The sequence below is a fragment of the Ammospiza nelsoni genome, chromosome 5 (assembly GCF_027579445.1).
Source record: "Ammospiza nelsoni isolate bAmmNel1 chromosome 5, bAmmNel1.pri, whole genome shotgun sequence".
In the NCBI taxonomy this organism is placed as follows: Eukaryota; Metazoa; Chordata; class Aves; order Passeriformes; family Passerellidae; genus Ammospiza; species Ammospiza nelsoni.
Window position 1 is genome coordinate 26852171 of NC_080637.1, and position 24282 is coordinate 26876452.

General features: G+C 37.5%; 1 protein-coding gene across 1 annotated transcript in view; it reads left to right on the forward strand.

Moving 5' to 3' along the window:
• Positions 1-24282, forward strand: part of DOCK4 (dedicator of cytokinesis 4) — a 223293-nt gene that overhangs the window by 95641 nt on the left and 103370 nt on the right. The window contains exons 9-12 of the mRNA XM_059471869.1: positions 15459-15540; positions 16142-16202; positions 18089-18221; positions 19686-19774. Coding sequence (XP_059327852.1) covers positions 15459-15540; positions 16142-16202; positions 18089-18221; positions 19686-19774 — 365 coding nt within the window. The remainder of the gene's footprint in view (positions 1-15458; positions 15541-16141; positions 16203-18088; positions 18222-19685; positions 19775-24282) is intronic.

Sequence of the window (24282 nt, forward strand, 5' to 3'; positions counted from 1 at the left end):
TTAGTTTAAGTAGAGCAGATATGTTGTGGTAGGCAATGTATATGGTTAAGGAATATTCTCCTAATTAAACATAAGCATTAGTGCTCTCATTGTGGGACCTACCAGTGCATCTTTGGGATACCAGCTCTTAAAATATGTAAAGAGATGGAAACTAAAGCCATAAAATCATTTCCTAGTTATTCTGGTTTTGATAATGCTTCTTAGTATTCCTTTAGTGTTTTGAATAGATCATTGTTAGATGATCTTTAAGGTGTGCTGTAACCCAAACCATTTTGTGATTCTATGAATAAAAAAAATAAATTAAGTATATTTATAGCTAGATAACTCTCTATTAAATATTTTTCATCTTTAACAGCATGTATAAATGCTCATAATTTTTGTAACATGTACTGAGAATTAGATAATAGGCTTTTCATGAGATGTGAAAAACTGATTTTGAAAGGCATTAGTAACTTCCCCAGAGCAGATATCTGGTATCAGATAGTGACAGAAAAAAATCAGAGATGCTTCAAGGTTTTTTTATTTTCAGACTTTGTGTCTAAAGATTTCTCTGGATTCATATGAGTTGTTATGCCTTGCTTACACCTAACTTAGTGAGATCAGCACCCACTTTGGGCCATAGGAATGGTTTTCTATACATTTTACTAATCTAGAGGTAAATACTCTTTTTGGATAATTTTCCATTTGTTTGGGACAGGATGAGACTGTACTTTTCTCCAGACTGTTCTTTTGTTGCTGGAAATAGCTGTTAAAAATAACTATTTCTAAATATGTTGGCATCCAAAATAATGGATTGTATTGTTAGGGGTAATAATAAAATTCAGATTTATCTGTGACTTTATTCTTCCTGTTAATAAACAATAATAATATTGTTTTCCAGACTGTTCCTATATTAAAATAATTGTCTAATATGGGCCTTCCCACTTTAAAAGACTTTGTTTGAATTTGACTATTTACTTCTATGGAAGCACAAAAACTGTCAGTATTTAAGTCAAGTAGTTAAATCTGACTCATGACATGCTTATGCTTGTTAAGGCTACAGTTGTAAGTCATTCATTTTCTACTTAATTGGTGCATGCTAATTTCACTTGATCTGTATGCATATGTATATATCCATATTTTCTGGCTAAACTAGCTGCTAGGAATAATTTTTGCTATTGCTTAAATTAGCAATAAACAGCTGAAGTCAGCCCCTGATGGTTCCTAGAGTTTTCCCTGGTGTGTTTTTGTATCATGTTCTATTTTTCTCCCCTTCCTGCTGCTTTGCTAGAACAGTAATTGCCCCTGAGTGGGGTAGAGCAAGTGTGAGTGGCACTGCTTTAACATGATACAACCGTTTGGCTTTTTCCAGTAAAATTCTTTGGCTTATGTGCTGTTTTATCTTCTAATCATGTGTTTCTGTTCCTCTTTTATTTCTGTTAAGTTCAGAAGCCCAGTTTTTGTGTTCCTTGGGTATTTTTGGTTCTTTAAGAACCAAAACACTTTTACTTTAAGAAAGTAAAATACTCTAATGATGACACCTAAATTTTATAAGTAATTTCACTAGTGTAGAATCCTAAAGGAAGCATTTTGGCATGTGCAGTTGTAGAGAGGTGCTGTTACTGTAGTTGGAAAATGAAAGAGATCCATGGTCACATCTCATGAGATTTGTCTTTTAGTTCAATCCTATTTTTCTGGCCACTGCTGAGCTTTTGCTGTCTACTTGAAGTGGTTCCTAAAGTATATGAGCTCAAACATACTCTGTGGGGGTCTGTACTGGTGCTTCACGCTGGTAAAGAAATGCTTTTATAAAATCTGTTCTGGAATCATGTATGTTGCACAAATGTTTGAGAAAAGCAAAATCAGAAGGACTTACCAATGTGGTAAAGAGCCTTGATGATTTGCTTTTATAGAATCTAATTTTGTTGTCAGCAAATCAACAATTTGCAAGTCCAAGACTGCTGTTTACTTATGCAAGTAGTGCCATCCTGTAGGAGTGGATTTGTAGAGCAGAACTTCATGCTAGACTCAATGTTAATGTGTAAATGTTTACTGTGGACTAAATCTGTGGTTGTGTGGACTGAGTGGCAGCAGCATATGTTCTAGTTTGGACTCATAGCTCTGGCTTGTGAATCAAAATGTGGAGATGATCAGAAGATTGTCTTCAAAAGCACCTAATTCAACTTGATCATGTAGATCATAAAATAGTGCTTGTAAGATGGATATTGCAGGATCATAGTTTGGATGGGGGAAAGTTCTGTAAAAGAGAGTAACTCAGCTGTGCTTTGGGACATAATTGTTTACAATCACATTGCAAAAACAATTTAGAGTTCAAAGGGATTAGGGAACTCTGAGTGCAAGCAATGAGAAACAATAACTTTAGGTAAGAGGTAGGCCATTGTTACAGCTCAAAAAAACTGGAAATCTGATTGCAACATTTCAGCACACTGCAACAATCCTGTGTTCTGATGTTTTTTATTAGCATCCCTTGTAGTGTGTGTGGTCACTTGTGAAGTTTTAGAAGTTTTTCTATTCCTTGGAATATGAAGGTGAATATACAGAGTCCCAGCTTTAAGAGTACTGAAGAGTGGGTGTGGTGATGATTGTTGGCTTTGGGGATATCTTTTTCTCTTACCCAAACAGAAGTTAGTGAAACAAACTTTTCTTTCAGCAGTAAGATCACACTTAAAAAGCCAGTGATAAATACTTCAAGCGGTTACACAGTTACAAATTTTGTAGCGGTACTTTTTCAAAGAAATTAAAGATTATGATGGCAGTCTGTGCTTTCTGTACAGATGTACTGTCAGCTACTCAATACAGCATTTTTTTTCAGCAATGATGACCTTAGTATAGCCAGGGGGCCCATTTACACTGGAGCTCTAAGAACACCAATCATTTAATCAAAAATATAGATTTTTTTTTTCTTATCAGATCCTGGAAATATCTCACTTATTAGCTTTTAATAGAATCAGTTTAACAAGTGGCAAGGGACAAAATAAGAGCTTAGCTGTTTTCTAGACAATGTACATTATTCACCAAGGCAGTGTTAACTTTATTTGTTGCTATAAGAATATTCTGCTGCTATAAAAAAACAAAGCCAAAAAGCCCAAGGATAATATTTACCAGATGACTGTGTTCAGAAAATCAAGTTATCCCCATGTCCTCTGAAATTCCCACCTTTCCAGTGCCGATGCCATAGGGCTGTATTAATATATGTAGCACATTACCATCTAGAGATCTTGCCGGGGTTTTTTTTCAGGAGAATTTTGAAAACACCAGCAAAACTGGGTAGTGTATTACAAAAAGGGAATGGAAGGTGTTAAGGCTGCTGCCTACATTTGTTCAGTTCAGGCTGTGGCCCCTGTTCCTGGCATTGAAGAGAATGCATAAAAATGCTGCATCATCTCCTGCTCAGAGTCCTGCTTGCTTTGCTGACCTTTACATTTATGTAGAGTTTGTGCCTCTGTCTTATGCCAACATACTGCTGCAGAAATTCTTAAATCTGTAATATGACCCATAGTTCTTAGATAGCATTCTAAAACATTTTCTTTTTTTCCAAATAGCAGTACTATTAGTGGGAAAATTTCAAGGCAGCACTTCAGTTAGATGGAGCCTGTTGAGATTTTCTTTCATTGATATACATTTTGTGTCTGTGTCAATATGATATGAACATCTTATCAGAAATGATTGATGCCTCTGGCCCCATCTGTGTGGGGAGCAGAGATAAGTTGGCATGCTAATCCTCCTTTTGCTATCACCTTGAACAACCTTGTTTGTAACTATCATATTGCCCTCAAATGAGAAGAGATTCTTAAACACCACAGAATAGGCTGTTTATCCAAGGCCAGTGAAAGCAAACTGTTTGGTTTTTTTTTTGTGAGCTTTTGATTATATCCTTAATGATTGTGTAAACTCCAGACCATACCAAAGGATAAGATTACCCTTCCTTTGTTGTACTCTCAATGTCACCCTTTTAGCGACACCCACATCATCAATCTTTTTAGCCCTTTCCTATTTCAGATTTTTTATTCATTTAATTCAGTGAAATCACTTGCCAAAAGCTAAAATCCACATTAATTAGTCAAAATATTCACTACTCGGTGTTCTAGTTTTTAAAACAGCATAACACAACTGTTTATAAAACAACATAACACAACTGTTTATTCAACGGTTTTTGAAAAAGCATACTGTCATTGTTCCCCCTCATTCCACAACAATGTTAAAAAGATTTTGGTATAGTAAGAGAATGTTTAAAGACATATTTTGCAATGTCCATCAGCATCTTCAGACCTGAGAGCTGCTCATCTCAAAGAACTGTTCTTTTAGCCATCACTGAGTAAAGTTTACTCAACTCACTATTACCATTCGCAACAGCAAAGACAGGGCTTGGATACCTCTAGAGTCAAGCTAATAATGCATTTTCTCTAGCCTGAAGGTTCACTACTAACAGCCCAAGATGTCTTAATATATCCCTATGATCTCTCTTCTAAAGGAGCTCAATGATTCAATATTATTTTAAGCACAGAAATGGGTTACACTTGACTTTCAGTACCTCGTTTACTTAGAATCAGTACTCCAGACATCAGCACTCTAAATGCAGGAGGCTCAAATAAATTCTTTGTTGCTTCTAAATAGTGTTGAACTCTAGACCACAAAGGAGATGGAGATCGTATTTGTGAAGCTGTAGCCTTGCAACTTCAGTGCAAGACTACAGAAGTTGATAAAAAGGTACAGTACCTTCAAGTTTGACCCTCTGGCTCACAAAAAACATGTCACATGTTGTTGTGAGGGATAGTTCATTAATTGTAGTTATTTGGAACTTCTGGGGAAGCGCACAAGTGGCAGAATGTTGCATCATGGCAGTTGCTAACTTTCAGAGGTGCAAGATGGAAAAGACTGTAGAAAAACATATTTCCATAAAGACCCAAATGACCTAGCTGGCTGTCTGGGCTGCCTGTATGTGGTACTTGCACATAATCACAAAATCATCGAATGGTTGAGCTCATAGGAAAGTCCAGAAGTCATCTGGTCTAACTACTCTAGAGCTGATTTCCCAGAGTCATGTCTGGATGGCTCTTGAGTATCTCCAAGGACAGAGATTTCACAACATCCCTGGGCAACCTGTGCCAGTGCTCAGACACCTCTGTCAGGGAAGAATTTGTTCCCTGATGCTTAATGGGGACCTCCTATGCTTCAGTTTATGTCCATTGCCTCACTTAGAACCACTGAAGTTTGCTTGACTGTCCTCTTTGCACCCTCTCTTTAGATATATTCCAATTTATTCATAAGATCCCCTCTGAGCTTTCTCTTCTCCAAACTGAACAGACCCAGCTGTCAGAGCATTCTATCCCGTCCTTAATCAAGTCCAAGTGGGGTATAACCAGTGCTGAGTAGAGAGGAAAAGGATCGCTTCCCTCATCCTGCTGCAATACTCTGTCTAATGCATCCCTGGGATATAACTGGCCTCCTCTACTGCAAGGGCACATTTCTGGTTTACGTTTGACTTGGTGTCTATCAAGATGCCCAGGTCTACAATGTGTGAGTCTGTTATCACTTTCCATCTTCTTTTACTGCTCTTGTTTCTTTATTTCATTCTGACATCAGAGATGAAAGCAAATTGTATGGAAAATAATTGTGAGGACACTTTAAGTCCAGACTTGGAAATAATTTCAAATGGTGCAATGTATCTCAAGTACAAAAGCTGGAGAGAGATGGTGAAAAAATTTTAATATATGAGCATACATGCATACACATTAGTTGGTATTAAGATTTTCTGCTTCTGCATATGGTTTCTTTTTCTATATTTGATTGTTTGATATTTAAGGTTGACGCAGCACCACATTGCGTCTCTGAATGTCATGGAAATTCAGGGGCTCTATTTTAATAAATAACCCTGCATAAAGACAGGGGTTTGTTTCTAGCATTATCTATGAGAATTAGTATCATTCTGGGGGGGGAAAAAAAAGTGTATGTGGTATTTTTGAGTTGTTTAAGAATGTGTTTTAAATGTGCCTCAGACATAATTAACTGGTACCAATAGCACAGAATTTCTGGGAGGTGTGAACAATGACTAAAGGCAGAGCTCACGCTGGACTTTGTTGTACTTTTTCAGCAATATGAATTCGTTATATTAGGAGCACAATCCCGGTGCTCCCTAGAATTTTTAATCTATCATTAGGTGATAATCTACTCCACTTATTTCCCATAAAATACTATTTTTAGTGTGTTTAACCTTCATTCATACTGTTCCTTAGAAATTATTCCTCAGATACTTCCACATTATCCACGGATGCTTTTTGCCTTGAGGTACTCTTGGATCCTTACTTTTTCCATGCAGGTGTGCCTGCTAAGCAGTGCAGGGATTTAAGATAAAGGAACTAGCAGCCTTTCTGATAAAGGGAACACCCCATGAATTAGCTCAGAGCTACTTTTCTGTTACAGTATTTCCACAAAAGCATGATTGCACTCCTAGTGGGTCACAGCTTAGGGTAGTTCAGTGTTGTTTTCAATTTCCTGTGCTGTGTTCACAAAAATATCTAATCTTGCACAGTATTAAAACTGCGCTACAGGGAATTACAGAAAATCAATGCATGTGCGTATTTATATATATGTATATATGCCTCATAGATGCAGGAGAGATGAAGCATCTTGGTTTTTCTGGCTAGCAGATGCTTAAAGGAGTCCTCCATTGTAGTTTAGTCACTTACTGCTCTTGTCACGTTGCTGCTCCTTAGAAGGAAAAATTGAACAAAACCAGCCCAGCTTTATTTGTGTCCTGCGAATTCAAGAGTTAGTCCGAATTTTAGCAGGAAGGTTAAAACACCTCAAGAATACGTAAAGCTCACTTTGACAAGAGAGCAGCCGCTACTCTTGTACCAATCTTTTATGCGTTTGGAATAAAAATACCCCTTTAGATGGCTTACTTGGTGTATACATTGCTGAATGTGGTTACTATTTTTTAAAATGATATCCTATATATTGATATATGCTTATATATACACAGTATTTAAGTAGGCTTAATTATTTTGTTACTAGCTTTAAGATATATGGTAATATGCACATTCTTGTGGACAAGAATATATTAGTACAGCTATAATTTGGCTTACAAAAAGCACCTTTAAAAAGAAGCTGAAGTTCCAGAAAGTTAAAAAGTTTCCCCTCAGAAAATATACTTATTTTTTCCAGTTACTCATTGTGAGCAGGAAATATAGTCAGGTCATATAGAAGCTGTTAACCATTTCTTGGGAGGAGTAGTGTAGTAGTAAAAGTCTTTCTGCATGGATCCTAGATGTGGTGATATTTTGGAGTGGGAATTACCAGTGGAGATTGGCAAAAAGATTGCTTCTTGGTCCCAGTCAAACTAGAAAAGTGAAGGATGTGCCTCAATTGAATTCTGCTTCTTTGCTTGAGAGAACTGTCTGTGCCTGCTGTGGAATTCCTCCACAGGCAGGAGCATGGAAGCACTGGCCCAGTCAGTCTGTGTGCCCTGTGTAGCACGTTGTCATTTGTTGTTTTACATGGCAAAACAGTTACTGTAGCTATTATACTGACCTGTAATGTAATCAGCATTCCATAATCAAACATAGGAATTGAGCTCTTACGTATCCCATGGGTATTCAAGCTTGCTTGTCTTTTCTTTCCCTAAGTCTGATTCCAGGTTTTGACCTGAAATCTGTTTTGGATTTAGAAACTCCTGACAGGAGCTACCAGGACCAATGAGAAATTTCAAAATCAATGGGTTGGTATGTTACAAATATTTCTACAGGTCTGTCCTGTTTCTCCTTTGTACTTATTGGTATTTTAATTTTTTAGTTTTCAGATACCATACAGTCATGGAAGGGTATCCAAAAGATCACATAGTTCCATCCTCTCTGCCATGGGCAGGGATACCAGTATCAGTAGCAAATATATGTTTTTTTTCTCCCTCACAATTGACTAATTCTACTCATAGCTCAGTTTTACATATTCATTAACAGCAATAGTATAAGTAGATAGGATTCATCTAGTGTGAAGGAGATGCCTGAAAGGAATGTTTATTGTATCCTCCTGCTAAATATTTGGCTTTATGGTAGTTTCTGTAAAAAGATATTTTCTACAGATTAAAATTAACCTTCATTGCTGGGTATCTTGGTTTAAGACAATCTAAGGTGTCCACTCTAAAATGAGTTTACCTCCCCTGAGTTTTAACCAATCCCTTTCCACCAATAAGGAGGAAGTGTGAGTTGGTATCAGTGATGAAGTAACAGTTTACTAACAAGTGGAACAGCAACAAAAAAAACCCTCAGTAAATAATCACTAGATACAAAATTGCTAAATCACAGAAGGGGGAATAAAGGGGGAATGAACCCAAACTGGTGGGGTACCACCGTCTCCTGAGATGGTGGCCCCCACTGCTGTCCGTGTAGGGACACAAAGGGAAAATGGCATCTGAGGCTTTCCAAATGGTGCCCACCCCAGGAATGCAATGATGGTTTGGGTTACCCACAACACCAGGAGATCAAACCTGCTTTGTAAGAGGTTCTAATAGTTTCAGTAATACTTATGTTTTGTGCTGGTTTGGCTGAAGTAACATTCATTTTCTTTACAGTAGCTGGTGTGGGGCTGTGTTTCGGATTGGTTCTGAGGACAGTGCTGGTAGCACAGGGATGTTTTAGCTATTCTGAGCAGAACTTATACAAGGTTGAGTCCTTTTCTGCTCCTCACCCTGCCAGTGAGGAGGCTGGGGGTGCACAAGGAGATGGGAAGGGTTACAACCAGGACAGCTGATCCCAGCTGACCCAGACACAGGGGTGGATATCTCACAGCATATGACATGGACACACCATTTCAGCGTAGAAAGCTGGGGGAAGAAGAGAAGAAAGGCAGTGGAGTAATGGTATTCATCCTCCTTACTCACTGTTACCTGTCATGGAGCCCTGTTTTTCTGGGAAAGGCTGGACACCTGCCTGCCCACGGGAAGTGGTGAATGAATCCCTGCTTTGTTTACTTGTATGTGTGGCTTCTGCTTTATGTGTTAGGCTGCCTTTACATTAACCCACAACTTTTGTGACTTTTACCCTTCCGATCCTGTCCCCCACCCCACTGTGGGGGAGTGAGCTGGTGATCGAGCTGCTGGCTGGGGTTAAACCACAGCACTTCTATGAACCATTCATTTTATCTGACTTTTTGCAGTGCTGTATAATTTGTTGTCATTAATGAGACAGTTTTGATAAATTGCCCTTTAAATACTGGCCATTCTTGAATTGCAAGAGAATTAACATTTTTATTCAGGCTAATTCAAGTATTTTTTGAGGAACTGATGTTTCAGCAAGTGTGTTTCTTTGGCCTGATGGCCTAAACTGTCCTATTCAGCCTGTGTATGGGAGCTGCTGCATGTGATTTTACAACAAATTGCATTTGTGAATAAATAAAATGAGGTAGATGTGGTATGAATAAGCTCCTAAAAAAACCCTACAAGTCTTGTCTAGCAAGAAAATGCTTCTGAGAAGGTTTGGTTTTGCATTTTATGGGTAGACAGAGCCCCATTTAATTACACCTTCCATAAGCCTTCCCAGGAGTGAGGGTGTGTTATAAATTAATTGTATTTCATGATGTAGTTCAGTTCCTCTCACAAAGAGCCATTTTCAGTGAAACAAATCCACCCTCTTATCCACTGTTTAAAGATTCTTTCTCAAATATCTTCTACTTGCTGTAGTTGGACTAAGGATGCTAGCTGATATAGATCTTTGATCTGAGCTTGTATATAGATAGACACATATTTAAAGTAGATAAACACAAAGAGGAACCCGTGGTATCAATTATGCTGCTCAAATGCGTTAACAAATAACCCTCTTACAGATTCTGTTGTAAAAATTGAAAGCTGTCAGGAGAAATAACTCTTTTTTAAATGTGATGATGAAAACCCTGGAAGAGGTGACCTGTCATGTGTCTGGTGGAGCTTAAACAATTAGCTACATTCAGAAATAATGTGGTGTTGGAGTAGGAACATGTGAACCAGCCATGACATGTGTGCACTAGATTTAAAGATCTAGATTTCAGTAACTGTGAGCTATTTTGAGCCCCAGTGGTGTGTGTGTATGTGTATATATGTGTGTGTGTATAGTTGGTTTAAAGATCATCTCATGAGGAACATATTGCAGTCGCACTGGCTACCAGCAAAAAGCATGTTAGGATTGACACAAAATACAGGCTTGCTCTTTGTAAACCTCCAAATGGTGTTGAATACATAGGAAGCCAGAAGGTGTTGGAGGAAGGGGAATTTTCCTAAATGTTGTTTTTTCCCTTCACTTTACCAACTTCTCCTGCTCCCTTCAGGCTTAATCTTTGGGGAAAGATACTGCAAATCTGCTTGTATCCATGCTGTTAGCTCAGTCATTGACTAGGATAATAATCAAGACTGTAATTCAGCTTAAAGGATCTGTAGGTCTGTGTGCTGGTAATGCTGTGATGCAAAATGTTTATCCCTGGTGGCAGACTAAGATCAGTGAAGGCTTCAGCTTCTGGTATATGTTTTTTCTTTAGTTGTAAATACATGCTGATAAATTCCTAAAAACACTTTTCTGTTTTAAAACTGTCATCTTCCTCTGGCTCCTGGTATGTCATGAAAAGTAATCTAAAGTTACTGCTGTCTAGCTCTTCTAAGAAATGTATGATGCCATCTTTCATTTAAAATACAGGTGCAAATATCTAAAATAATATAGGTTATGTTCATAAAATCTGTAAAAAAACTAATTTCTCTAGGCTATTTTCAGTTAATAAAGAGGTAAAAGAGGATGAGAGCATGAGCTTGATTTAACTATGTAAATCTGTTTTGCTTTTCCTCCAATCCCCTTTTCTGCTTTCTTTTTTCCTTGTTAACTGTACAGCTAGCCAAGGGAAATTAGGCTTCGCTGCATAAATCTATAAACATTCTTTGAATGCTTTTTTCTTCCCTCGTGTTGTCAGCATGGCTAGGGTACAGAAAGATAAGCTTCGACGTACCATAGTAAGATTTTTTTGTGGTTTTTTTGTTGGTATTTTTGCTTTGATCTTTATCTGAAATTGGCTGACATTTTTATAGTAGTCATTCTTCCTTTTCTGTCCCCCTTTGCTCATTGCCTTGTATTTTACAGTGAGAAATTTGAGAATGTTTTTTTAAGTACATAACAGATGCAATACAGGACCTGACTTACTGTGAATCAGCTGGTACTGCTAAGTCATGTTGGCACGTTTATCATTCAGTTATTCTCTGGTTAAGGATATACTTGAAGACTTTATGATCTTTCAGTAACTTAAGATATGTTGTACAACATTCTTCTGTATTTCACCACTAAATGTGAGGGTAACGTTTTGTGTCTGATCTGGGTTTTACGAAACCACTGAGCTTTTAGCTGTAAATGAAGTCAATTCAGATTCAAGTTCCTATTGAACATCCATTGACAGTGTTCTGGAATGTAATAAACTTGAGGTGGTGAATTATGTGGCAGAATTCTCTTATTGTTCCTCATTGTTTACTTTGGAAATCACTGTAACCTATTTTCAAGTAGAGAGCATTTATAAAGATGTCTGAAAGTGGAGCTGTACTGAGAATTATGACTATTTGATGTCATAGTTTTGCCACAAGAATATGCCATGTGGTATAAATCTGGCCAGATTTTTTATTTTTGATAGTGTGTTTATAAATCATAGAGCAAGCAATCTGTCTAGACTGGTACCATGTGACTGGTAATATTTTCCTGCTAATACTAAGGAAATAGGGGTCACATATGAAAATAGAACAGTTTTCAGCCATGTTCCTTTAAAATGCATCTGTTAAGCTTGCAGATTTGGAACATGTTGTTACTCTGCTAATGCATGAGAAGTTACAGTACAAAAATCCCTTGCTGACCTTCTTAAATTAATCTCTCCAGCATTAGTTATTTCCTTATTTTCAGTAGGAAGACAGCTGAGTTTAAATGTGTACGGCATGTTTAAGTGGCGAGATTGGTGCTCTTGAAAAGCTTGTTGTAGTCTAAATTGAAATCAAGTTGTCTTAATACAAAGAAGAGGTATTTCTGTTGTGTGGTACTGCTGTGTATATTTGCTGTATCTATGTATGTGTGACTGAGAAAACTGCTGTGCAGTAACATACTAGCTCTAGGTTTAACCCTCTGAGATTTTTACTGCTGTTTGATGCCAAGCTTTCAGATCCTGGGAAGTCTGTCTTCATTTTGTTTGATGAAGGCTGTTTGCTTTCTTTAGCACTTTTTCCAGCCTGCTGGTCTCTACAGAAATCCCTTGAAATGGTATATAAATGCCCATGCTCTATGTACGTAGATATAACACTGCCATTTTCGTCTTGTAATCTCGCAAGTCTAACTGCTTGCATTTGCTCCCTGGAAATGTTCAAAGATAACCATTTTAACCTGAGGTGTAACTGGTTCTGTCATATGTTTCTAGTGGAAAAAAAAAGCTATGATAAAGCACCAAGCAGGGATTAAGATTTGTTGTTGTTTTTGGTTTGCTTTTTTCATTGCTTCACTCTGCTTCAGTGAAAGAAAATTTCAATTGCAAATGAGGAAAGTAGATCTGCATAGCCATTACATATCTGTTGCAATCAGTGTATTTCTTTGTGGCATGACACAAGTCTTTGGCTTTTAGTTGTGTTGTGAATCATAATCTCATGATCTGTGAGTATAAGCAGAGCTTGAAAATTTTGTATTGTAGTAGATAGTGAATATGAAACCTTCAAAAGATATGCCTTTGTTTGTGTGGAATATAAACTTAAATACATTTAATTGGGAGTGCGTTCTGTATTTTCCAGTTAACAGGTAAACTATGAAGATGGCTTATGAATGGTATTTCTCTTTGAACTAACATATCTAACATTTGTTTTAAAGACAAAAACATAGTGAGATGTGATGTGTATGTATGTGCAAATTGCTTTCAAATTGCTATATAGCCTGAAGATAAAGTGGTGAAAATCGGAGTCACCTTTACTAGCCAAATTTTTATTGACACATACCAAGTGCACAGAAGCTCTGTTACTTCTGGAACAGACTTTTTCATTTCTATCCAGTCTGGAGTGGTGCCACACATAATGTGGTCCTAAAACTTTAGCTACTTTGACAATATAATTAATAATTCTTGTTCAGTGTACACTAATTTTGTGTGAGCCCTATAAACAAAGCTCTACACTTTTTTTTACTGTATTTTTCAATATTGCAAATTAACTCAATTCTAAATGAAAAGGCATAATTATTTTGAAACCAGTTGTAAATCAACAGCAAAATACCAGCTTGTTTTTCTGTAAAAATACACTTACATGAACAGACTTTAAAACTCAATTTTATTGTTCTGATGGAGACCTAAGCTGCAGAAGTTTGCTGTATCATAAAAAGGGAATGAGAAAAATAGCATTTTGTTGATAAAATACCATTTTCGTGTACTTTGGTATGTGAGCTCCACTCTACTGTTACTTAGGTTCTGCCTTTTATTGTGTTTGATAAAAAAGCTGTACTGATGGATTGCATAAAAGTTTTCAAAGAATCTGATTAGGAAAGTTTTAAATATGTAGTTGATCAGCCTGGATAGCTGGCACATAAAAGCATGGGGAGTTCTCCAGAAATAGCTCTCAAGAAGTGTGCTCTAGAGTGTTACAGCATCTTGGGTTGTGTCAACAAGAGCACAGCCAGTTGCTCATGGGAATTGATCATTCCCTGCTCAGTGTTGGTCAGACCATGCCAGTTCTGGGTCCTGCAAGACCAATATTGATGAGCTGATGTGAATTCAGCAGAAAGCCTCATGTTGTTTGTGGGCAGGAGCTCCTGCACTGGGAGGCCAGGTTGAGGCAGTGGAGCTTGTTCAGACTGGAGAAGAAACAGTTTAGAGGGGAGCTAAATCACATAATAATCTCAGATGCATAGAATGTTTTGGGTCAGAAAGGGCCTTTAAAGGTCATCTAATTCAGCCCCTCTGCAACAAGTGGAGACATCATCACAGGATCATTAAGGTTGGGAAAGTCCTCCAGGATCATTGAGCCTTGGAGTCCTGCTGGTCAGCACTCCATCCAACCTGACTATTTCAATGGTGGGACAGTGAGAGACAAGGGATACAGACTGAACAAGGTGTGCATCTGGATGTAAAGAGAAAGCTGAGGACAGTCAGGCACTGGGATGGGTTTTTTTCAGAGAGTCTTTGTGGTTTCCATAGCTGAAGGTTTCCATGGCCCAGCTAAAGCTCTGATAAGCTAACCTGTCCTGATAGCTGACCCCAGGCTGAGCAGGAGTTTGGACCTAGAAGCCCTTTGAGGTCCCTTTTAATGTGAATGACTGATTCTGTGAGTGATCAATGCAGATTTTCTACAAGGCAAATGCTGGTGAAATAAAGATTTAATTAGTCTATTGAGATGGATCTTATCCAACATATTCCTAGTGATTTTCCAGCTGCGTTTTGAAAAGCTATGCTTCATATAGAGCAGTGGTAAACCATGTTTAGCTTCTGGAATAAGGAGAAGATGTGGATACAGCTGAGAAAAAAATATATGTGGACTTATGAAATGTTATTTCTGATTGAGCATTACAGGACATCCAGACTCATGTGTCTGGCCTGCTGGGGGTGAGAGGCTGAAAGGAAATGTCTGTAACACTTACTTGCCTTTTCCATCTTCCACATCTTTCACTACAGAAATATGATTGTTACATTTCTTGTGAGGCTAATTTTCTTAGAGAAAATTTTCCAAAGCATGGAAGGTTGCCTTTTTCATAATATTACCATGCAAGAATTGCCAGGTTTGCATAGAGTTTAGAGTTTATCCCTAAATCCTACTATCTAATGGAAATATTTTAAAAAATAATTTCTCTTCCAGTGTGCTCTAGGGCCCTCTTCTATTTGGAAATAAGAATTCTCTGCATCTCCCTACTAGCAGTATTAATACTTGTATCAGCTGTAGCATTTAACAGCCCACAGGGTGGGGTGTTGATTGCAAAACAGGATTTCAAAAATGAAATTTGCCCTGCTGGAACTTTAAGACTCTTATAAAACTGTGAAAATCAGTGTTCTGTAGTAAGAGGTTTTAACAGAGCTGTGTAAGTAAAATGTGTCCTACAATCATCATCCTACATATGAAAAAGAATGTTGGTTGAATACAAACATGGCGATGTTGACATTTGTTTAACAAGAATCAATACCAACTTACTTCACATCTAATTTTAGTTCTAGGATAAATGGATTTTATTGCTTGTGTTTCTCTGTGTACTAGGATGTACAATATCATTCTTCCAAATGACAATCAGTCTTCTATTTTGTATTGAGTTTTTAGTAATTTTCTTAGGTGATTAAGTTAATCACCACCCTTCACTAGCATCTCCCTTTTTTTTCATTCATACATCTGAGACTTTCAGAAAGAAATTATTTCATTTGTTTTTATCTTGAGAAAGGTTGAATCTGGAAATAAGATCAAAATGAGATCTACTTTTGCTGTAGTGTTGTTCAACATATCTGTCATATTTGTTTTCTTACAGTGAAAGATTTTTTTTAAGACTGAATAGAAATGGTTTGCCAAAATGTCCAGAAAAGCCTGAAAGACACTGTTCTCTCTTTGTGGTGAGTTCTTCCTCATCTCAATCTTTTTTTTTTTTGTGCTGGATGTTGAGAATAGAAGTTGGATTAAATTGTTATTGTGTGGTTGACTCAGGGCTGCTCCCTAAGCTTGTACCTTGCTATGAACATCAAATCTAAAGGCTGGTTTGAGGGGCTGAAGGGCATGGGTGAACCCCCAGTTTGGATGTTTTATGGCAGTGTGTGGACACTCATTGAACTTCCATGTAGGCATATGTACCAGTCATTCTCTCTGCAACAAAGACCAGCTATGTTTCCTCCTTGTACTTTTTACACCCAAACAATTGCTTGTGCAGCACTCTCTGTACTTCCAGAATATTTGGAATTGCACAAATGCATCACTGCTCTTCAAGGCACACAGCAAGTCTGTGTGCCCTCCCACTGATTTTGCTACATTACAGCAAATCCTAACCAGGATATTTTAGGACACTCATTTTAAACACATGGCTGCCAATTTAAAGTGTTGAAGTGATTTGTTAATATTGTATAAATGAACTCACTGACAGTGAAAGCAGCGTGTACAGGTCTCTTTAAATGTTGCATTTTAATTAGGAGTCATAAATAATGAGGTTCTGATCTTGTGCAGGATTTGGGTAGCAGTGAACTCAGGAAGGACATCTATATCACTGTGCACATTATCCGAATAGGTAGGTATCATGTTTTATTTGTTAGACATTTGGCAGTAGATAAAAGAAAACTGCTTGGGGCTAGCTTTTGGATTTGCTATAATAGCTCGATTTTTGAATAAACTTTTGGAAAAGAAAATGCCTGTTGTTTGTTGGAAAAATTGCTTGGAATTCTCAGCCTTGTTTTACATTATTTATCAGGTATATTGCTAACTGAATGTAGATGCAGTGTACTTTGTCGCTATCACAAAACAAAATGAAAGGGTCAAAGATGAACTGTGTTAGGATGATGGAGTTGTCATTGGGGAGTCCATTCTTATTCTGAAGTGTAATTTCAAGCATCCTTTGAACATAGAAAAGCTTGTCTGGGCATTTAGTGTACCTCATTGTATCTAATATCTGATGTATATCTGATACTGTTCAGATGAATTTTGTCTTCTCCCTGACTCCTTGAAAAAGGAGGAGAGGGGAAAAATGGACAATATTTCATAAACATTTTAATCTCTAATGCTATAGACAGATATCAAGTCCTCTAGAGAAAAAGTGGAGAAGAAGAAAAGTGTATGCTTGTGTACTTATTTTAAGAAGTCCTCTGGGCTGTACTGATGTGAAGCAATAATCTTTGGGTCTGCTTCTGACCTCTTAGATATGTTTTCTTTGTAAACTGCCTCTAGTTGCTTCGGTGCTGTACTAAATATAACTTTTCTTCCTATTTTTGAAAGGCATTTTGGTTTGAGGTGTAGTCACTGTAACTTATGCTGAGTTCAGAAACAATTTGATATAAAGTAACAAATTGTTACTGAATTGTTTCTTTATTTTACAGCCGTGAGAAATAACTTTCCATGCATTTTTATGCTAATTTGGTATTTCATCAAAATACAGTGTTTTGGTTTTTTGACAAGATTTTAGAATATATATGGTAAATTCTGATGTAAGTACAGTTAGAAGAATAAATGTTTTAAAAATATTAAAGAGTAGGATTTTTCCAGTTGTATAAGTTTCAGATATATTCACAGTGAAGTTCATATGTGAACCACTGAAATATGAAAAAGTTGAAGCAACATTTATCTGCTTTGCGGTGGGAAAATGAACAATTACTCTTCAAGCTGCTGTGACGCATAGGGATATTTGGAGGAGGCATTGTCCTGCAGCAACTGCAGCCATAGGTGTTTTTGACAGAAATAAGGACTTGGTGGGAAAGATAAATAACTGCTAGTGCACAATTGAATAGAATTGATAGAAAGAGGGCAGCTTCAAATGCCAGAACACAGTGAGAAGATTGATAAATTGTATTCAAATCAAATAAAAAAGGCTAGAAAAAAAATTTTGTTTTGCATCTCTTTTCTTTGACTGCCTTCTTTCTTTCCTTGCCATGAATTGTTGTTCTGCCCTTTTTCATCTTTTCTCTCTGTGTTTCATCTCTTTATTTTTCTGCAACTGGTCAATTATCCCCATGCTTTCCAGTTGCCTGTAAGGAAAGAGCGTTTGATTACCAAATGGTAATGGTTCAATCACACTTCTGACATAAAGGATAGGTAGCAACAACCGCAGTAAAATAATTCTTACCAGACAGTGAATGTTGAACACTCTGTCATGTTTGAGCTCTAAATTTAATTTGATAGTGTCATGAGGATTCTATGACTGGGTGTTACAAAGTGGTGTTTGCTGAGTGAGGGTCATGAGAGGATGAGCAGAACCTCTGGTCTGAGACCTTTCAGGGTCACCACATGCTTAGTGGACTTGCTGTACCATTTGCTGTCTGAATCTAGCACAGAGATGGACCAGGTATTTTCCCAATGGGAGCACACTTGGCGTTGTCTGAGCTGGACTGCTTGCTGCCTCCCTCCTGTGGTTTGGAGAGACACAGTTCCATGGGTGATGCACCAAATGTCTGTTTTGTTTGGCAGGACGAATGGGAGCTGGAGAAAAGAAAAACGCCTGCAATGTCCAATACAGGCGGCCCTTTGGCTGTGCAGTCCTCAGTATTGCAGATTTGCTGGCAGGAGATTCAAAGGATGACCTTGTCTTAAAAGTATACATGTAAGAGATGTTTTTTCCTTAATTTTTGAAAGTACCTTCGAGTCATTTGCATCAGAATCAGTGGTGTTAAATGCAGTGTGACTGGACAGCTCTATCTCCTTTCTTTTCCAAAAATGCACAGTTGCTAGGTTTTTTGGCTTTTTTTCTATCACAGTGTGGAATTTTTGGCTAGTTCTAGAGGTATGCTTATAAAGTGGGATAATAGTAAAGGTAAAGGTCACATGCTTTGAGGTATTTGTGTATATATCAGCATTTTTCACATTATTCTGGAGCTCTCTTATTATGGCAACATAAAGTGCTTTTTGGACTAATTTTAATGCCTTGTGCTGCCAAGGGATCTAGTGGAAGTACTTTGTAGCTACAGAAAAGAAAAACAAAACAGCAGAGTATCTTTTTATGAAATGAAGCAACTATATAATAGGAATAACAAAAATTCTCCAGAAGACAGTGCTGGAGAATGAAAAATCAAAAGTAGATTTAGAATTGAGTGCTTGATTAGGTAATGGATTTTGGCTGATAGCAATTGGCAGAAAGTTCAGTTTTCTAGTAGTAACTTATTGCATGCAACTTCCTGCTGATCTTGGACTTTAGAGTAAGAACTGTTTTGTAGAGTGGTCTGGGACACGTATTGTCATGTGTGTGATAAAGCTCTGCCCTTCCCAGGGGTAGCACTGAAATCTTGAAGGCATGGGTGTCTTTCCTCTGTCTACATCTGTAGTGAATTAGAACTGCTGGAATCCGTGCTGCAGAAAAGCAGCTTAGTGCAACACTGGGCAGGTGGGCTGGCTCTTATTTAGACTCCCAGAACATTAAAGTCAGATAAATGTTCACTCTTGGTTAACAGATTGTTAGTTTTGTCTACCAAATATATTTTGGGTTTTTCACAAAATTTGCCTGTTAGATTTAAGATAACAAAAACAGTGGAAGAAGAATTATCACTAGAAATCAGATCATTAGAGTCAGGTTTTCATCACAGTCAGGTTTTCCTTATGGAAAACCAGCTATTTTCTAAATGTATACTGAAATGTAATTTGCTCTTTCATTCACTACCTCCTGAAGATAACAACCTTTTTAAGTAACTTTGAGGCACAGATTTTTCTGTTTACTAAGACCATCTCTGAGTCCTGTGTCTCCTTTGGAGTGTCACAAGACAGATTTCTGTGTGGGTTAGCCCTGAAGGATAGATCTATACAGAAATTAATTTGGTCATGGCTGAGCTCCTCAGCATAGCTGTTCCAATCTTTCTCCTATCCTTTGCCACAGGAAGCAGGTGTTTCATGGTGCCTCTCTCAAATGGCAAGGGCACTGTTTCCATTGAGACAGGCGGTTCCATGGGGCTTTGTTAGCTCCCACTGTGTTAGTTGATTCATGAGCTAAAGAGGATTTATTTAGGGATATGTTGGAAAGTCGGTCTGATGAACTTGTGTTCCCATTTCAGAATTTAAAAAGTTATAATTTTTCTAGGTGCAACACAGAGAGTGACTGGTATCAGATCCATGAAAATATCATTAAAAAGCTGAATGCACGTTACAACTTGACAGGCTCCAATGCAGGTGAGTCATTTGCTGCCTTTCTGTTTGCATTCTTAGGGGTTTTTTAGTTTGCAAATTAAATAGCTCTATTGTAGAAAGACTAACATCACTAACATCTATGAAAGAAACATTTTTGCACATAGAGAAAAATAGTCAGATGAAAATGTAAAATACTGCTGTTCATGTGTGCATTTAAAAATAACAAAAATAAGTTAATTTTTTTCAAGGAGCTATATAATATAAACTTTTATTCTGTGCTGAAGACCTACAGCTTGCTGGAGTTCTGTTTAGTTCTGGAGCTGATCAAATTATTGATCCATATTGCTTGACATTTCTTCTTCACATTTTCACCAGGAGTATAAAATTTGCCATGGACATTGCTGTCGTGTTTTAGGAATGGTATTCCCCAGTTTAGTATTCACACTAAAAAGCAAACCACTCTCCTGCCCCTTCTGGTGGGATATACGAAAGGCAGAGATCCTGAGGTGGCATAAAAACAATTCACTGGAAAGAGCAATGAGATAAGAGAAAGAAACAGAATCAGCAGCAATATTAGTAACAAAAGTGTACAAAAGAGGGTGATTCACATGCAAATGCTCACCAAGGACAACAATCAGCAATGGTGGATGAGTTTCCCCTCCCTCCAGGTTCTCTCTTGACCTCTCCTTCCTGGAAGCCAGAGTTCCTTACTTCCACACCATCCATGATGTAGCTGCTCTAGAACAGCAACCCAGACAAGCCCACAAGGCTCCAGACCTCACCCCTCATGGCCAAAACCAGAACAATCATCTATTACACTTCAGAAGAAAATGGAAGTGCAATTTGCATTCCTGCTGGTAGCTTTGCATTCCACCTGAGCAAATGCAAAGAGTCGTAATTTCAGAATTTACCAATAGTCCCCATGGTCAGCTGTATGTTACTGGAACTGTCTGAGATAAGTTGGGGTGTGAGACTTAAGGAATGGGACACGACTGACCTTTGCTATTAGGAGATGGTGGTTTGACTCACAGGAGATGATGAATTTGTGTTTTTTGTTTTCTTTTTTCAATATCAACTTGCTAACTTTTTCTGAATTCTGTCATTCAAAGGGGCCGTCAAACTTGAAATGAAACCTGAAATGTAGGCTTATGAGTCTATTGTCCCTGTATTCAAATGTTGGTTTTCCCTGTGAAATGTCAATTAGTTGAAATATGCCCATAGAGAAATCTCATTTTCAAGGTTTCAGTATATTGTATTTGTAATGCCTTTCCTGTAGCAGACTTCAGGCTTCTTTAACTGTATTGTGCATTGCAGGCTTCTTTAACTTGATTTCAAGCACAATGTTTGTCTTGAAAATGTATGTTAAGCTATCTTTAGAGCATAACCAAGAAGCACATAAAAGCTCATTTATCAAGACTGAAGTTATATATTTAGCCATTTCTAATTTGATTATTTTCTCATAATAGAATCTAGCCCAATATATGCATATATTTAAGGTTTAGAATATCATGGATCTTATTGGACAATAAGTATGAAAATCATGTACTGAAAATAGACACATTACTGAGTAAGTTTAATGTTTGGCTTCTTAAATGTGTGTTAATCATATTCATCAAGAAAAATTTATTCTTCATTGTTCTGACTGTCCATATAATGTGTGCTTACTCTGTGATACATTGCTAATCCTATTCTTCTCTCATGAAATTAAAGTTCACAGTTAAACGTGCAGTTCTTAGGAGACATTGGATACATTTGAATATTCTAAATTATGTGAATATTCAGCATGAAAGATGTGGCATGTGAATGTTTTTACATGTTGCAGGAGGCTGGAAACTAAAGGTAGCAAATGGAAGATTAGCTGCATTTTGAAAAGAATTTTCAGGGTAAGGGAGGCAAAGAGGGAAGAGCAGCACAGAACTCCAGCAGTGGATGTGAAGGCTGGAGAGAGAAGGAGGAAGTGAGCAGTAATGCCACTTCCAGCACTGAGCAAGTGAAAGATAAACTATGGAAGGTTATTTATAGCACACACATGAAATTCTTTCTCCTGTGACTCCTTAGCAGCCTGAAAAAGCACTTGCAAGGTTTTAGCAATATGTTCAGATACTTCTGCTGACACCTCATGGAAAATATTGTTGTTACACTACTTTTTATTTTTTATTTGCTGTCTTTTTCTGTGGTAGTGTTCTGTGGCTGGTTCTGAAGCCTCATTAGCTTTGGCTGCCACCTTGTTGTTGTCAAAAAAAGATAACACCTTGCATTACAGGAGAGAGATGTCTTTTCTCTCCCTTAGGAACTGTTGTAGGTATGTGCCAGATGTAGGAAAACTTGATGTTTTTGGGTTTATATTACACTTGCCCTTTTCAAATCACCTTAAATACTTAGAAAATACTTAAAAAGGAAGCATGGTAAAAACAACAGCAAAGATGCTTCAGACTATTGTCTGTTCTCCAAGCTTGTTCCCTCTTCATACTCCTGTACAGTTTCTTTCAAGTCAGGAGATTTTACATGTTTTAGTTCCCACAAATTGTTGTGTCCCCCTGCTAAAATAGTTTATCAGATAGTTCATAATATTCTTCAGGAAAAAAAAAATCTTCCATTTTTTGTGGCAATCTGAAAAGGAACTCAAAATGTACTTTGAGTGTCTTGCATGTAAAATGCATAGTGACATACTATAGCATTTGTGTTTGCCACTCAATCCCCCAGTGCCAAAAACTTACCTTTTCTGCTTGAACTCATGGCAGTTCTTAAGTACAGAATCCTCTCGCATCTTACTCTCAGCTTGTGTCTAAAAATGATCAAATAAAGTCAAATGAATGTCATTTTTTTTATAAAGTTCAAAAAGGAGCAGGGCACAGACGTTCATCCCCATTCCTCTTCTCAGTGGTGCAGGAATGGAAGGAAGGGTGCATTCTCATGGATAATTTAGTATCCTTTGCTGGAGTGGGAACAGGAATGTGTTTTCTGTAAGAATTTCCAATCTAACAGAGTGGAGCAGCAGGTAGTGGATGCAATTCCCATTCACCACTGGTCTTTGCAGCTGGTGTAAGGTATCATGTTGCTGGAAAACACCTGGGTGCCTGGTGTAAGGGATGAAATGAATATTGCAAAGGCCAAATTGTACAAGCTTTGCTGCAATTAGTAGCTTTGTTATTTCTTACATAGAGTTTCTGGTATTTGTGGAATGTCATTATTACACAAACCAGATTTCAGTAACATCTGGAGCAGAGTTGGCTGTAAAATCTATTTTCTGTAAAATATTTTTTCTTAGAATTAGAAGCTGGTTACTTTGTTTTAAATATTAAATTCAAAAACAGTGGAAAACCTAATATTCCTGCATAGACATCACACCTAATTGCATCAGTTTTATGAGGAAAATAGCACATTTCTATTTTTGTATCTGTGGAATCAGAGATCTGATTTGGAAAAGGATTTTCAGCCAGTCTTGCATGTCCCAGATGAGCACACTAATTGCTTGGCTTCTCCAACTTCCCTGCAGCAACTGTTCAACTTTGTATATGATCTGAAAATATTCATGATACCATGGGGAAAGTGGAAGTGGCTCTAAAGCTTTCTGAGTAGCACATAATTTTCTTAAGTGTGATCTATATTCATGTCCTCTTACCAGTCTCTCAGAGGAAAGATTTAAGCCTGGATCTCATGACATATATGAATGTTCTCCCCATTGAGTTACCTGATAAAAATCATATTTAAATGTCCATGAAATGCACTATGAATTTCTTTTTCTTCACACTCCTATGAAAAGAAAGACTGAATGACTTACTTTTAAGGGGAAGCAAGACATTCTGGTTTACTCTGCTTTTCCCTTTAGGCTCCTAATAGTTTCAAGTGTAAGCTTTTCTGTAAATGCTGATTGGGATTTCCTTATAACAAGTTTTGAAAAGTCTTGCCTCATGCAGTAATTCTTGGAAGCTGAGGAAGGGATACATGTGATTTTCAGTTGTGACAGCAAAGGAGGTAAAAATCCTTTTTAGTCCTATAGAGATTAAATTACTGATGTAAGAAATTATAAATACCTGTGGCTGCTCTGTAGCTTTGAACTCGTGTGAAGTCCATGGAAATAACTTATGTAGTGGGAAAGTATTTCCTTGTGCCATTATCTTGGAGTTTTCTGATGAACTAGACAAGACTGATGTAACCTAATTGCATTTGTACTGAGGACAGTGTGGTTTATTCTGTGGTACCAATGCCAAACTTACTTTGCAGCTCCACTGGGAACACTGTTAATTATACATTAATTGCTGTGAGTGCTTGAAACTAGAATTCCTTGGTTGAAGCAAGGAGGTCTTGAAGCCCATGTGTTGACAGATGTTTGCCAACACTACCACCATGAAGAAGGACAATCTGTCATCTCAAGGAGGAATGTTATTCATCAGATCACACAGTAAGCTGGGCTGGAAGGGTCCTCAGCAAGTTATGTGGTCCAACACCAGCAGAAACAGGAACCGACCTCAGAGTGAGATCAAACGTTTTTGAAGTTCAGTGAGGATGCTCATTCAAAGGCAAATAATTTTAACTTTATTTCAACCAAC